The sequence below is a fragment of the Conger conger genome, chromosome 10 (assembly GCF_963514075.1).
Source record: "Conger conger chromosome 10, fConCon1.1, whole genome shotgun sequence".
NCBI lineage: Eukaryota > Metazoa > Chordata > Actinopteri > Anguilliformes > Congridae > Conger > Conger conger.
In genome coordinates, this window is record NC_083769.1 from 49,386,619 (window position 1) to 49,399,545 (window position 12,927).

A 12,927-nucleotide genomic window follows, 5' to 3' on the forward strand; every position below is an offset into this window, starting at 1 on the left:
AAGTCTTGTCATCGTGAATGATCGCCTCCCAAATTCCCACGCAAGTGGTCTTTCTGTTTTTAACACTGCACTAGGGACCAGGCCCAGGTGTTGAGGTGTAGCCCTGTGTTTAGGGCCCAGGTGTTGAGGTGTAGCCCTGTGTTTAGGGCCCAGGTGTTGAGGTGTAGCCCTGTGTTTAGGGAGCAGGTGTTGAGGTGTACCCCTGTGTTTAGGGAGCAGGCCCAGGTGTTAAGGCGTACCCCTGTGTTTAGGGCCCAGGTGTTAAGGTGTACCCCTGTGTTTAGGGACCAGGCGGAGGTTCTGCGGGAGGACCGGGAGAAGCTGCTCCTCCTCGCTCCCATGCAGCCCGTGTTCACCAAGGCGCAGAGGGAGGAGCTGGAGGAGGTGCACTCCTGGATGAAAGAGCACAGCCTGCCACAGGAGATCAACACACAGGTACACACACACACATTATCTCATGCTCACTCACTCACTCACTCACTCACACATTATCTCATACACACACACTCACTCACTCACACATTATCTCATACACACACACTCACTCGCACACACATTATCTCATACACACACTCACTCACACACACACATTATCTCATGCACACACACATACAATACACACACACACACACATACAATACACACGCGCACACACATTATCTCATACACACACACACATACACACATAAAAATAGACACACACATACAATACACACACACACAGGTACCCCAAAACACACACACACACACACAGGTACACACACACACACACACACACACACACACATTCTCACTGCGGAGTAGCAGTGTGCAGTAGCAGTACGCCTTGTGCAGTACGTAACATGCAGTGTGCAATACGCAGTCTGCAGTACATAGTTTGCAGTATGTAGTACATAGACTGCAGTATACAGCGTGCAGTATGTAGTATGCAGCACATAGTATGTAGTGTACAGTATGTAGTGTACCACGGGAGCTGCAGTGTCTAAGTGTCTCACTCTCCTCCTCAGGGCTGCCTGACCTGCGAGCCCACCCCCTCCCCCGCCTCCCCCTGCCCCCCGCAGGACCCCTCCCTCGACACCTGAGACTCCACCCCCGAGGGGCGGGGCTGCCGCCGCGGCCAATGGGCCGACAGGGAGGCGGAGCCAGGGTGCAAGTGTGGCGCTCCGGACGTCAGTGGGACGTCCCACACGCGCGCGCAGGGCGTGTCCGTTAGCGACCGCGAAACCGACCAATTGCAGTCACAGGACGGCAGGAAAGGCCCGGGTCCAAACCGGACGGACTTCCACAGCGAAGACGCCAGAGAATCCTGCTCAGGACCGTTCTTATTTCTGCTGCTCGTTTACCCAGCGGGCCGAACCGCAGCTGCCCGTCAGGACATGGACCTTAGCGGCAGCTCGGTCTGAACGAGTCGCTCACTCGTTCATTTAAACACGAGTCCCTGTTTCTTCCGCCATTTTGAATGTATTCATTTACACGCTTTTCTTATTTTCCGCTGAGACTCCTGTCCTGTCTGGGCGTTGTCTCCGCTGATTTGGGCTGAGCCGGGTCAGGTGGGCGCTGGCTCAGGTGGGTGCGGCTCAGGTAGACCACCTCAAACACGCGGTCGCCTTTCCTGCCACGCCCATTACCCCCTCATACGCCCTCACACATACCACTTCACCATCCTGTACATTTGACACGTTAAACTATAATTTAACTGCTCTTTTTTTAATTTTTTATATTGTGTATTTATTTTTGGTGTGATGGAAAGCGTGCTGGCCGGTGTTGGATCATTGTCTTTGGGCAGTGTTGATCCTGAGCCAGACAGGAATGGCCTGTTTCTACTGGGACTATAATGATAAACTATAAATCCTCCACTAGTGTCCACGCCAGAGAATCCATTTTTTGTGTATATATTTTTCTAGTCCACACACATTCTTGTTTCATAGGTACAGTCAGTCCAAGGCAGTGATTGGCTAGATGTTTGATCACTGAAGATTGCTCTGAGAGAGATTCGATCCGTAATTGTTATCATCCTGGATAAATTATTTGAAATTTACTGTGTCGATTCGTAAATATTCGTTGAATATTTTATGTCAACTATACATGCCTCGATTTGAGCGTTGTTTATAATTGTATAGTTGCAGTTATGGTTTCCTATGGAAACAGGCCATAGTCCGGGTGGTACAGGCTGAAAGCACAGTCGACGTTACGTTTGAAACACTCTTTCCCCGTTAAACAGCCCTGGAGAGCTTCCGCGGAACAGAAACCGCAGTAAACATGCTTTCGGCTCACAGATGTTCTCTCATGAACCCCCGCATCGCTCTGTCGCTAATGCGGATCTTGCCGGGCCAACATAGCGGCCCGCGTTTAAATATTTCTCATCTTCCGATAATCAGCGAGACGTTTTCCCCTCCTCCGTCTGAGGGCTACCATCATTACATCATCCCCCTCTCCATCTGCATGTCCCCCGCCAAGGGATCATGGGACCGTTCATTGGCCAGTCCCAGTCTGTAGTTGCGAGTGGCTACGAGTGGCTATGGGGTGGTTTCGTGAACTACAACGGGCACAAGGCTGCAGTGCGCTGTCGGTCACCAATCGGATCGTGTTCCACGGCGAAATGCTGTTCGGTCATCACTCACGCCCGCAGACACTGCAGCACTCCAGTACAGAACTGCTGTTTCGTAGTTTGTCTTTAATGACGGGGGACTTCAGTGAGGATTTTGTAAGTGCTTCTATGTCTTGTAACTGTGCTGAACGTGTTTTGTAAATTTAAGTACACTTGTACGTCATCGGACGAGGTATGGTTCCTGGAGAACATTCTGCACCTGTCTGCTGGTCACCTGGACTCCTGGACACGGCCACAGAAGTCCGTTTGCAACTGCAGTATTTACACAACAGCCTTTCTTATGAAGGCCGAAGAGCACTGTGACCAGCAGTGTGTAAATAGTCGTACGGCTTCCTGTTCTGAAAACACTTGTGATACCATGAAAACTGAATAAAATACAAAAGTGCTTCTCCTTCTGTGTCCTGTCGATGTCTGCTGACTCTTTTAGCACCTGCTTTATTTTTCCATTTTCTCTTCCTGGTCAGACGAACGTCCGCTGGATTATCGCTCCGTTTCTGAGATTGTGTTTAACTCAGACGCAGCTCTACAGTGTTAACACACTAATCTATAACACAGTTTATCTCTTGTAGTTCTGGCGAGCGCTGCCCCTGGCACAGTAGCCTAAGCTGCTGTGTTTGGGAATGTCCGTTTGGGCCGACAGTGTAGGGGGCATACGTTTACCCACCCCTGAGACACGATGGTCATTTGAAGTAGCCTAAAGCCTGATTCATACTTTTACATTACATTACTGGCATTTGGCAGATGCTCTTATCCAGAGCGACATACTGTTGATTAGACTAAGCAGGAGACAATCCTCCCCTGGAGTAATGCAAGGGTTAAGGGCCTTGCTCAAGGCCCCAACGGCTGTGCGGATCTTATTCTGGCTACACCGGGATTAGAACCACCGGCCTTGTGTCCCAGTCATTTACCTTAACCACTACGCTACAGGGCACCATATACTTCTGTGTCGAATCTACGCAGAGGCTACGACACGTAGTTACGTTTCTGGGGAGGTGCGTGTCAGGCTACGCCGTAGCCTCTGCATAGACGCAGAAGTATGAATCTAATATATAATGCTGTGGCCTTCTGACCGCCAATAACAGGCCTTGTGATTGGCTGCTGGCAGAGCCTTAGAAAGCTGCTGTTGCCACCATTTCCTCTGACGTTACAAAAAATGGAATAAAGAAATGACGCCTTTTGAAAATGGAAGCTTTATTTGTACTGACGTCAGGCACAATGTGTGAACCAGCCAGCCATTCTGGCACCTCGTGAAACACGCAATCCATCCGCGCACTATTTACACTGAGGCTCACACACGTTACTGCGCTCTGAGCTTTTACAACAAAACCGAAGGGCCGTGCTTCAGCTACAGCTGTTGTACGGGCCGAAAGCCTGATGTTGAGGTCAAAAGGGCTAGATCTAAGAGTTATGGGAGAAATGAATGCGGAAAGTATTTGCAGCTGTTTATTTATGGAAATGTTCGAGCCAAGATGGCCCCATTCCTCCTGCCTCTGCCCTACAGAACGCTGGTGATGACATTATATAGAGCAGCTGTTCAAGATTGTTTAGTGCAAAAGTTAGGCTATATACACCGTCTAATCTGCTAATGAGTTAGACACGTATGTGCATGGGTGTGTATTAATGTATGTGTGTGTATTAATGTTTGTGCTCATGTCTATGTGTGTGTGTGTATTACTGCATGCAGGTGTGTGTATTAATGTGTGTGTGTGTATTAATGTGTGTGTGTGTGTGTGTGTGTGTATTACTGCATGCAGGTGTGTGTATTAATGTGTGTGTGTGTGTGCGTGTACTGCATACAGGTGTGCGTGTGCGTGTGTTTCTCAGTCCGAGTCTCCTCAGTAGTAGACGGGGGGAAGGGGCGCCTCTCCCTCTCCCCCTCTCCCCCTCTCTCCCTCTCTCCCTCTCTCTCTCTCTCTCTCAGACGCAGTACTTCCAGAAGCACTCGGTGGGGCCGCCCCTCTTCTCATAAGGTTTCCCGGGCCCCAGAAAACGCCGGAAGGGATGCAGCGGCCCTGGAGTCTCCAGGAGCCCCTGGAGCCCAGAGAGGAAGAGGGGAGAGTTACTGAGAGGAAGAGGAAGAGGGGAGAGTTACTGAGAGAGGAAGAGGTGAGAGTTACTGAGAGCAGAGAAAAGGGAGAGTTACTGAGAGGAAGAGAAAGAGGGGAGAGTTACTGAGAGGAAGAGGAAGAGGGGAGAGTTACTGAGAGGAAGAGGAAGAGGGGAGAGTTACTGAGAGGAAGAGGAAGAGGGGAGAGTTACTGAGAGGAAGAGGTGAGAGTTACTGAGAGCAGAGAGAGGGGAGAGTTACTGAGAGAGGAAGAGGTGAGAGTTACTGAGAGAGGGAGAGGTGAGAGTTACTGAGAGCAGAGAGGGGAAGAGGGGAGAGGTGAGTTACTGAGAGCAGGGAGTTACTAAATATACCGTGAATACCTCCTCTATAATAGTAGCACCTAATAACTATACTTTATCACTTTTTGCTTCTCCTTTTTAACAGCACGATTACATTTTACACATAATATATGACACATAACACATCACAAATTAAAACACAGAATTGGATTAAATGTAATCTGTAATTATTCACATGTTGATAAGCAATTATGTTCTCATGTACATGTTTAGGTTAATTTACTATACTGTATTAATGCAAACTAACTGCAACTAATCATAAACTACCCACAACTAATTATAAACTAACCGCAACTAATAAATTATGACCATGTAATGATGTATAATGTTATTCTTAATAATGTATAAATGCATATGGAAAAAAATAAAAAGTAAAAACAATAAGTTATAATACAGAATAATGTACAAATAACAATTTAGGACATTAGAATTATTTAGGTGACAACATGCACGTCCCAGCTTACCTCTTTCGCTGACCCTACAGGGAAGAACGCAGCTGATCTGATACCTGCAGCACGAGGAAAGCACGTTGACAGAGCTTAGGGCGGGAGTGGGGTTCCCAGAATGAGAAATCATTAAACGCACTTCTTCTCTTCACAGTTCGGCAATTAATGCGGCGAACACGACGCTGAACTCGCCCGAACCGAGTCTGTGGAGATGGTGTGTGACGCCTGTGTTTATTTTCAGGTTAAAGATGCAGACCGATATAGAACACAGGGCAAAAGGAATGACTTTACTAAAGGACAACAGCCGAAACTTTATCTGCTGAGGGGGTGTGTGCTCTTAGATAGTACAGCAAAGTTCTATTTGTGTACAAATTTGTAAATTTCTGAGCAAAAAAAAGAACAAATAAATTATATATAGTTCACTAGTGGTATACTTTTATGTACGTATAGGGTACCGCCCCATTGACAAGCATCTGTACCTTTTTGTACCTAGTGCCTAACGTCTGACTTTTTGTTGGCGGTGTGTAGTTCAGCTTCATCGTCTCCGCAGTGACGCGTTTGCTAATGAAATCTGCAGGAAGTGTGTAGTCTAGCGAGAGCCTCACCGTCTCCGGGGCGATCCTCTGGCAGCAGCGAGGGAAACCCTTGCCCCGTCCCGCTCGGCGAGAGCGAGAATTCACCCGGGCCGATCGCTCCTCCATCCTCGCTCAAAACTAAAAAAAAAAAAAAACATGCTTACATACTGTCAATCCAACAATAGCACCAAAAACTACATACCATCAACTTTTTCACCCCACTGCAGTGACGGAATAGGGACACATTGTCAATGATTATACCTACTGTAACTGGAGCAACAAACGGCAAGTAATCTGTCACATTCGCATCCCACAGCAATAGCGCAAAGTGCGGCAATCGCACCCTCGTGCGGCAACTTAAACAACATACTAGCAACAATCATACCCCTCTGCAGCCACTAAAACAACACGCTCTCAACAACCAGGCTCTCGTGTGGCAACTAAAGCAACATGTTGGCAACAATCGCGCCCTACTGCGGCAACAACAAAAAAAAATACTTTTCATCAAGCGTCACACAATAGTGCAAAAAGAACGAAACAAAGAAAGACAGTAAAAGCACTTTGGACTATAAGCAGCAGATGGACAGCACTTGAGCTCAGTGTGCTAATACAGATCAGCATTCAAACACCGCAAATCTGCAGTGGCCAAGCTCGTAGGTAGAAGGCGTTTGGGCTGGTACTCACCGCGCTGGGTGTAGTGTGTTTGGGCTGGTACTCACCAGGCTGGGGGTAGCGCGTGTAGGAGGGCTGGGAGATTGGGTGTCCCTGCAGTCCGGCGGTGCCCAGGAGCAGAGCGCAGGTGAGGAGTAGCGCTCTCATCGTCTCTGCAGGCTGCCCCGTCCGTGTTCCTACAAGCTTCTCCAGCAAGGCGGGGTCACTGTGGACTGTGCTCTCCCTGCCCCCCGATCCCAATTTATACACTCCTCACCCCCCCCCCACGCCCCCCCCATCCAAAACAACCACGCGCTCCCAACGCAGGCCTTCCGCTCCCATTCAATCACACCGTTTCTCTCCTTCATTCATCCCTTCATCATAAATCAAGGGCCAGTCAATGGGATGAATGAAAGGAGAGATAAACATTTTTTTTAAAAGAGAGGGGTCAAGGGTAAAGTGTCGTGCGTCAGGAACGGAGGCCTGTTTTACCGCCGTGGCTTTCATTAACTTTTCTTTTACCGCGGTAATAAATCGGCTGGGGACGCAGGTGTGGAAGACGCTGCCTTGTCGAGTGGAGGGGGGGGAACGGGGGTCGGGGTTGCCAGACTGGCCTCTAGACCTGTTTACTAACAGTCGCTTGCTTAAGCACGCATACATACTTATGCCTAATGCCTAAACCTCATTTTCAAACTGCACAGGGCACAAAACGGATGCAGAATTTGTCTAGGGGTGCACCAAGGGCCCGATTTTGGCATCAGGAACGTTATTTATGCTATGTGAGATGAAATGGGACCTGCACCGAATTATTTTTTATAAACCTAGGCCAACAGATGGAAACTATGAATTAATTCGCATTCCATTGCCTTTTCCTGTATGAAACACCATATTTCACTGCTAAAAAGGCGTGGGTGAAAGGGATTTCGTCTCTGTATCTCAATCCCAAAGAGTCACCAAACCGCAGGGTGGAGAGGTCATTCTGGCCTTATTTACTTTTTTAAATGTTCGCTTTAAAGGTATTCCCAGGCATGGATCTCCTGCGAATCGAGTGAGTGATCAATACTGACAGATAATGGCGCCAAGGAGACAAATATAAAATGAATTTACTGAACCGCGAATCCCCAAAGAATTAATGTACAGTAGGCGAACGCTGCCTGCAGAATACTAAATACTGCGGGAAACGAAATGTAATGTAAAAATTGTAATAGATATCGGTTTACGTAGACACTTTTGCCTTCAATGTTATTTTAAATACATGTCTTCTTTAAGAACCTTTGTCTCTCTTTGCTTTGTTGTTAAGGCGCGATGTTTCTTTATATTGTTAACCGAAAATGTCCTATTCTCCCAGAGTGGATTGCATTAAAGCTTAGCCACACGGTCACTTGTTAACACCGACATGGCTGCATTGAAGTAATAACATTGATATCTTGAGTTTGTAATGGGGTCGAAATGTTTTTTCTTAATTAAGGTCGTAAACTGGCGAACAAACCCAAAACGCATTTAACGAGGAGAGAGGAGGCGTGTTTATATCGTTTCTGTCCACCTACTTGGTTTGATACGTGGTAAAAATGATTCACTCGTCTGGACGCTCCGTGCGTGACTTCAACGCGATATAAACTGTTATTTATGCGCACCCGTGTCAGTCTAGATTACTGGACAGCAGATGACAAGCAATAAACAGCTCGCGACAGGCACCCGCGTTTGAATAACGGATGCACGTCAGAGACACGTTGGCACGGACTTTCAGGTTCTGACGTCTGCTGTCCACCTTCCTGACTTAATATTACACGCAACCAGGCAGGAGCAGCGTTACTCTTTTGTGGTGAGATGGCTGAAGAACTAGGTTGCCAAGTTGAGTTTCCAATCGCCCCTCGCCCGATAAAAAGTTATGTCCAGTTCTTGCAGCATTGAGCGAAGATTGCACGTAAGATGCAGAAGGCAAAATTAACAATGACGAGGCCACTCAAGGTTGTCTTATGTTTCTTTTGCAAAGCTGAGGTGTTTGGCATCTGTGGCTGATGTAATGTTGGCTAAGAAAACCCTGGAAAAAAAGAAAAAGAAAAAAAAAGATCAAATTGGGTCTGTATTGTGTATAGCAGACTGCAATACACAGGATGTTTCGGGAGTGCTATTTGCATGCGTGTGTGGTGCATGTGACGTGATATGATTTTAGCATTTAATTTTTTCATTCAAAATATATAAATACTACAGCTTCTTATAGACGACAGATTTTGTTTAATAAGGTTAGTAATGTTTCAGGGTCATATAAGATGACACAAATCTGTCAGCACCATCGCTAGGCTACGTACTGCCGTTATCTTTTACCAGTAAAAAATGCGTCTATGTTTGTTTAACATACATGGACCGTATTGGCCGTTAATTTAGGTGAAGGTGATCAGTAAATATATTTGTGCAATAGTAATTGTAACAGTGCGATATTCAGAAAAATAAAATGCGTTTGTGATGCAGTGCAGTGTCGAGAAGTGGATTTGTAAGCTGTAGCTGTAAATTAATTGTAAATAGAACTCTCAGAAATAAAGGTATGAAAAGTTACGTCGCTGTGGCCGTACCCTATAGGTAGCTCCATCAAATTTTACCCCTAGCCAGCATGTAATGAATTCTTCTTTTTTTTTTTGCTTGGAAAACGTACTAATTTGTAACCAAACAGAACATTACTCTACTTTCAGGAAAATGTGATCCTTGAAGAACAAAAAAAAAATGTACCTCAATTGTGGCTTTTATTTTACATTTTATTCATTTGGCAGACGCTTTTAATCCAAAGCGACTTACAAGTGCAAGCGACTTACAAGTGCTTGCGGTGTTAACAAGTGACCGTGTGGCTAAGCTTTAATGCAATCCACTCTGGGAGAATAGGACATTTTCGGTTAACAATATAAAGAAACATCGCGCCTTAACAACAAAGCAAAGAGAGACAAAGGTTCTTAAAGAAGACATGTATTTAAAATAACATTGAAGGCAAAAGTGTCTACGTAAACCGATATCTATTACAATTTTTACATTACATTTATTTCTGAAAGTATGAGAAAGAAAAGGTTCAACGCAGCTGGGGAGGTTCTCTCCCTGTTCTGTATCCGATTAGCAGTGAGCGCCACAAGAGGTCGCTAAACGGCCACTTATTTTCAAGATACAAGCGCAAGCATAAGTGGTTAATAACTAACTGATATTGTTTTGTCATTTCGACAATGGAAAGACAGAGGTGTAGTTTTTGTGGGTCTATTGTCTTGGTACTGTTTGCCAAATAATGTTTGCATAGTTTGGTACAATCGTCTGGTAAATTATCACGGACAATCACAAACAGTATAGACATGTTTATTTTGAAAACATATAAATGGTTAATCGGAGGAAATCAAGAGATAATTATTGTGTTGGTCCGCACAATGGCCCGGGAGGAGTTATTTCCTTCCAGTAACAGATTTTACAGTTTGTCGCTGAACTGACAAGGGAATTTATGTCGGAAGCATAAATGTTTAGTTTATTTCAGGAAGAAAGATTGAGGGAAAAAATGTGCATTCAAGCAAAAAAAAAAAAGGGAAACCAACTTTATATGTAGCAACAGACACTATAATTGCCGCACAAGAGTTTTAAGTGGATTTCATGACCGCTTCGGTGCAGGAGGACAGAGCGTTTAACCAACAAGTGCGCCCGACTTTCTGTGGAAAAGAGGTTTGTCCACGCTGGGCTCCCGTCCAATAGCCAGCTGGTTGGCTTTGTTTGACAGACGAAGATGAAACAAGTGAAATCACAGCGAGAGAGTAGCCAGCCGCGACGCCAAGTGGTGCTGTTGGATGGATGATCTCTGATTCAAATCTTTGTGCAAAGAGATCAGCAAATCAGGCAAAGGGTTTAGACTAGGAAAGAAGACGTCTCAATGCTTTTCTGAAGATAACCAGGTATATTTGCAGTTAGGAATGCTATAGTCAGGTTTTTAACGTTTTTAACTGATGATGTTATAATGCGGCGCAGTGTCTTGTTCCCTGAGAAGTGATGCTAGACGACTGCGTTCTTTGTTCAAAAATATGCTGAGGTAGAAATGAATCTTTTAATTCTGTCATTAGGTTATTCCGCGTCGCGTTTTCTTTGCGGGCAGACGAGGTAATTTAGCTTATAGTTAACCGTGCCGATACATGATCAGTCAGCAAAGATAAGTAATTTTGGAAATACTGTTTGGAAATTCCACGGCGAAAAGTAGGCTAGGATGTGAACCTTTAGTCATTTTGACAAGTGTAGGCGAAAATAACTTTCGCGTGCTTGCAATAACAGACATGACACACATTTCATCTATTGACTGAGCTCCTCATTCAGTCAAACAGCGCATTTCTGATGCCCCTTTAGCTTTAACGGATTAAACTAAATTCGTGTAACCTATTGTAATTCTCCCTCTTGGGGTACCCCTCTGTTGGTTTTCACTTCAACCACGCAAGTGCAATCCCAGCATTTATTTTATATTTTATACTAGTATAGCTATAAGGTGGTTTTCATTTTTAGAGGGATTATTTCTCCTCTTCATCTACATTGTGTCAGAAGAAACATGCATGCCATGAAGAATAAAACTCAATATTCACACTGTGCTACATTGAAAACATTAAGTGGGGTAAAAACTGTGTTTTAACTGATTAAAAGTCTGATGTCTATCAATATGAATAGCGTAATAAAAAAAATAGGATTGCACTTGCGGTTGGAACGAAAGTCAGCGTACACAGTGTCCCCTCGACCGTGTTTGGGAACCACTGGAATTTAAGAAGTCTATTTCTGAGGGAAAGATGGTGTTTACAGCACAGGGCATAGCCTAGGCGACTTCCCTATCCGTGTAATCTCCATAGCAGTGTAGGCTATACCTCTAACATTTTTAATTGAAAGTTTAATTGAAGTCAGGAGATGCGCCACAGTCGAGTGTCCGCTGCGTCTCTCCCACCGCGGATGCCCGTTTGTGGGATGGCAAAGCCCGGATAGCGGGAACGCATAACTGCGCGACCGGAGGCATGATTTATCGCCTAGCGCCGGTCATGTAGGCTAGTTGTAGGCTGCACAAGGCGCGGCTGACAGTTCACTTGACCCTTTAGCGGATTAAGTGCGGATTAGCGATAACGGGTGTGTCTCCCCCCCCCCCCCCCCCCTGCAGGTGACCCCTCCAGATACCGCGCTGGTCTTCTCTCTGCCATGAATCTCTGGGCACCACCACGGACCGCCACGATGACCGAGTTGGAGATTGACCAGTCGCACCTACCGCGGGTGCAAAAAGGTAAGTCTACCTGAGTGGAGAATGCGACGGTGTGGGCTGTGCGTGTACAAACACCCACTTCACACCGCAGTTCTTATTACAGTAGCCGTCTGTTAACGGAACATGCATTTTTATTATTTTTATTTTTTTTAAACCCTTCTGTTGACTCCTTATTTTTCGTGCTCTGCCTTGTCCACAGGGTGTTTTCTCTGGAAAATTGGGATTATTTTATAACGCTTTTACGCCATATAATTGTACAGGCCACGACATCTGTCAAAGCTGGGTAGAAATTTGACAGACCTCGCTCACATTGTGAACTTTGACCTTGAATTTGACCACCTAGAAAATTTTAAAAGTGAAGGTCCATGCAATTACTTTGGTTTTGCCGTAAAAAGAAAATCACAATTGGACTCTATACCTCATAATGTATTAGATTTGACACTTTGATCGTTTCTTTAGGCCAATTTTGAGGCATTTTTTGGCCTTGAAAGTTCAGATTTCAAACCCCTATAACTCAGAAACTGCTGGTCCGAATGAAACAAATCCTTTCATATTTTCTTAACTCAGTTAGATCAAGAAAATCCCTGATGTAGTGTCAAAACTTAGCGATGGACTGCTCCAGATCTGCAGGGCCTGCTTTGACCGGGACCGAGACCGTTCTGTGGGTCTGTAGCGGCTGTCTGTAGCGGGTGTCTGTAGCGGGGGTCTGTAGCGGGGGTCTGTAGCGGGTGTCTGTAGCGGGGGTCTGTAGCGGGGGTCTGTAGCGGGTGTCTGTAGCGGGGGTCTGTAGCGGGGGTCTGTAGCGGGTGTCTGTAGCGGGGGTCTGTAGCGGGGGTCTGTAGCGGGTGTCTGTAGCGGGGGTCTGTAGCGGGTGTCTGTAGCGGGTGTCTGTAGCGGGGGTCTGTAGCGGGTGTCTGTAGCGGGTGTCTGTAGCGGAGGTCTGTAGGGGGGGTCTGTAGCGGATGTCTGTAGTCTGACAGCGCGTGTGAGATTCTGCTC

General features: G+C 46.0%; 1 protein-coding gene across 3 annotated transcripts in view; it reads left to right on the forward strand.

Annotated features, from left to right (window-relative positions):
* LOC133139630 (period circadian protein homolog 3-like) overlaps nucleotides 1-2,999 on the forward strand; it is a 20,139-nt gene extending 17,140 nt beyond the window's left edge. For all 3 annotated transcript variants that reach the window (XM_061259226.1, XM_061259223.1, XM_061259225.1), the window contains exons 21-22: nucleotides 285-435; nucleotides 1,008-2,999. In XM_061259226.1, the coding sequence (XP_061115210.1) occupies nucleotides 285-435; nucleotides 1,008-1,082 (226 nt within the window). In that variant the 3' untranslated portion in view covers nucleotides 1,083-2,999. The remainder of the gene's footprint in view (nucleotides 1-284; nucleotides 436-1,007) is intronic.
* The last annotated feature ends 9,928 nt before the right edge of the window (nucleotides 3,000-12,927 follow it).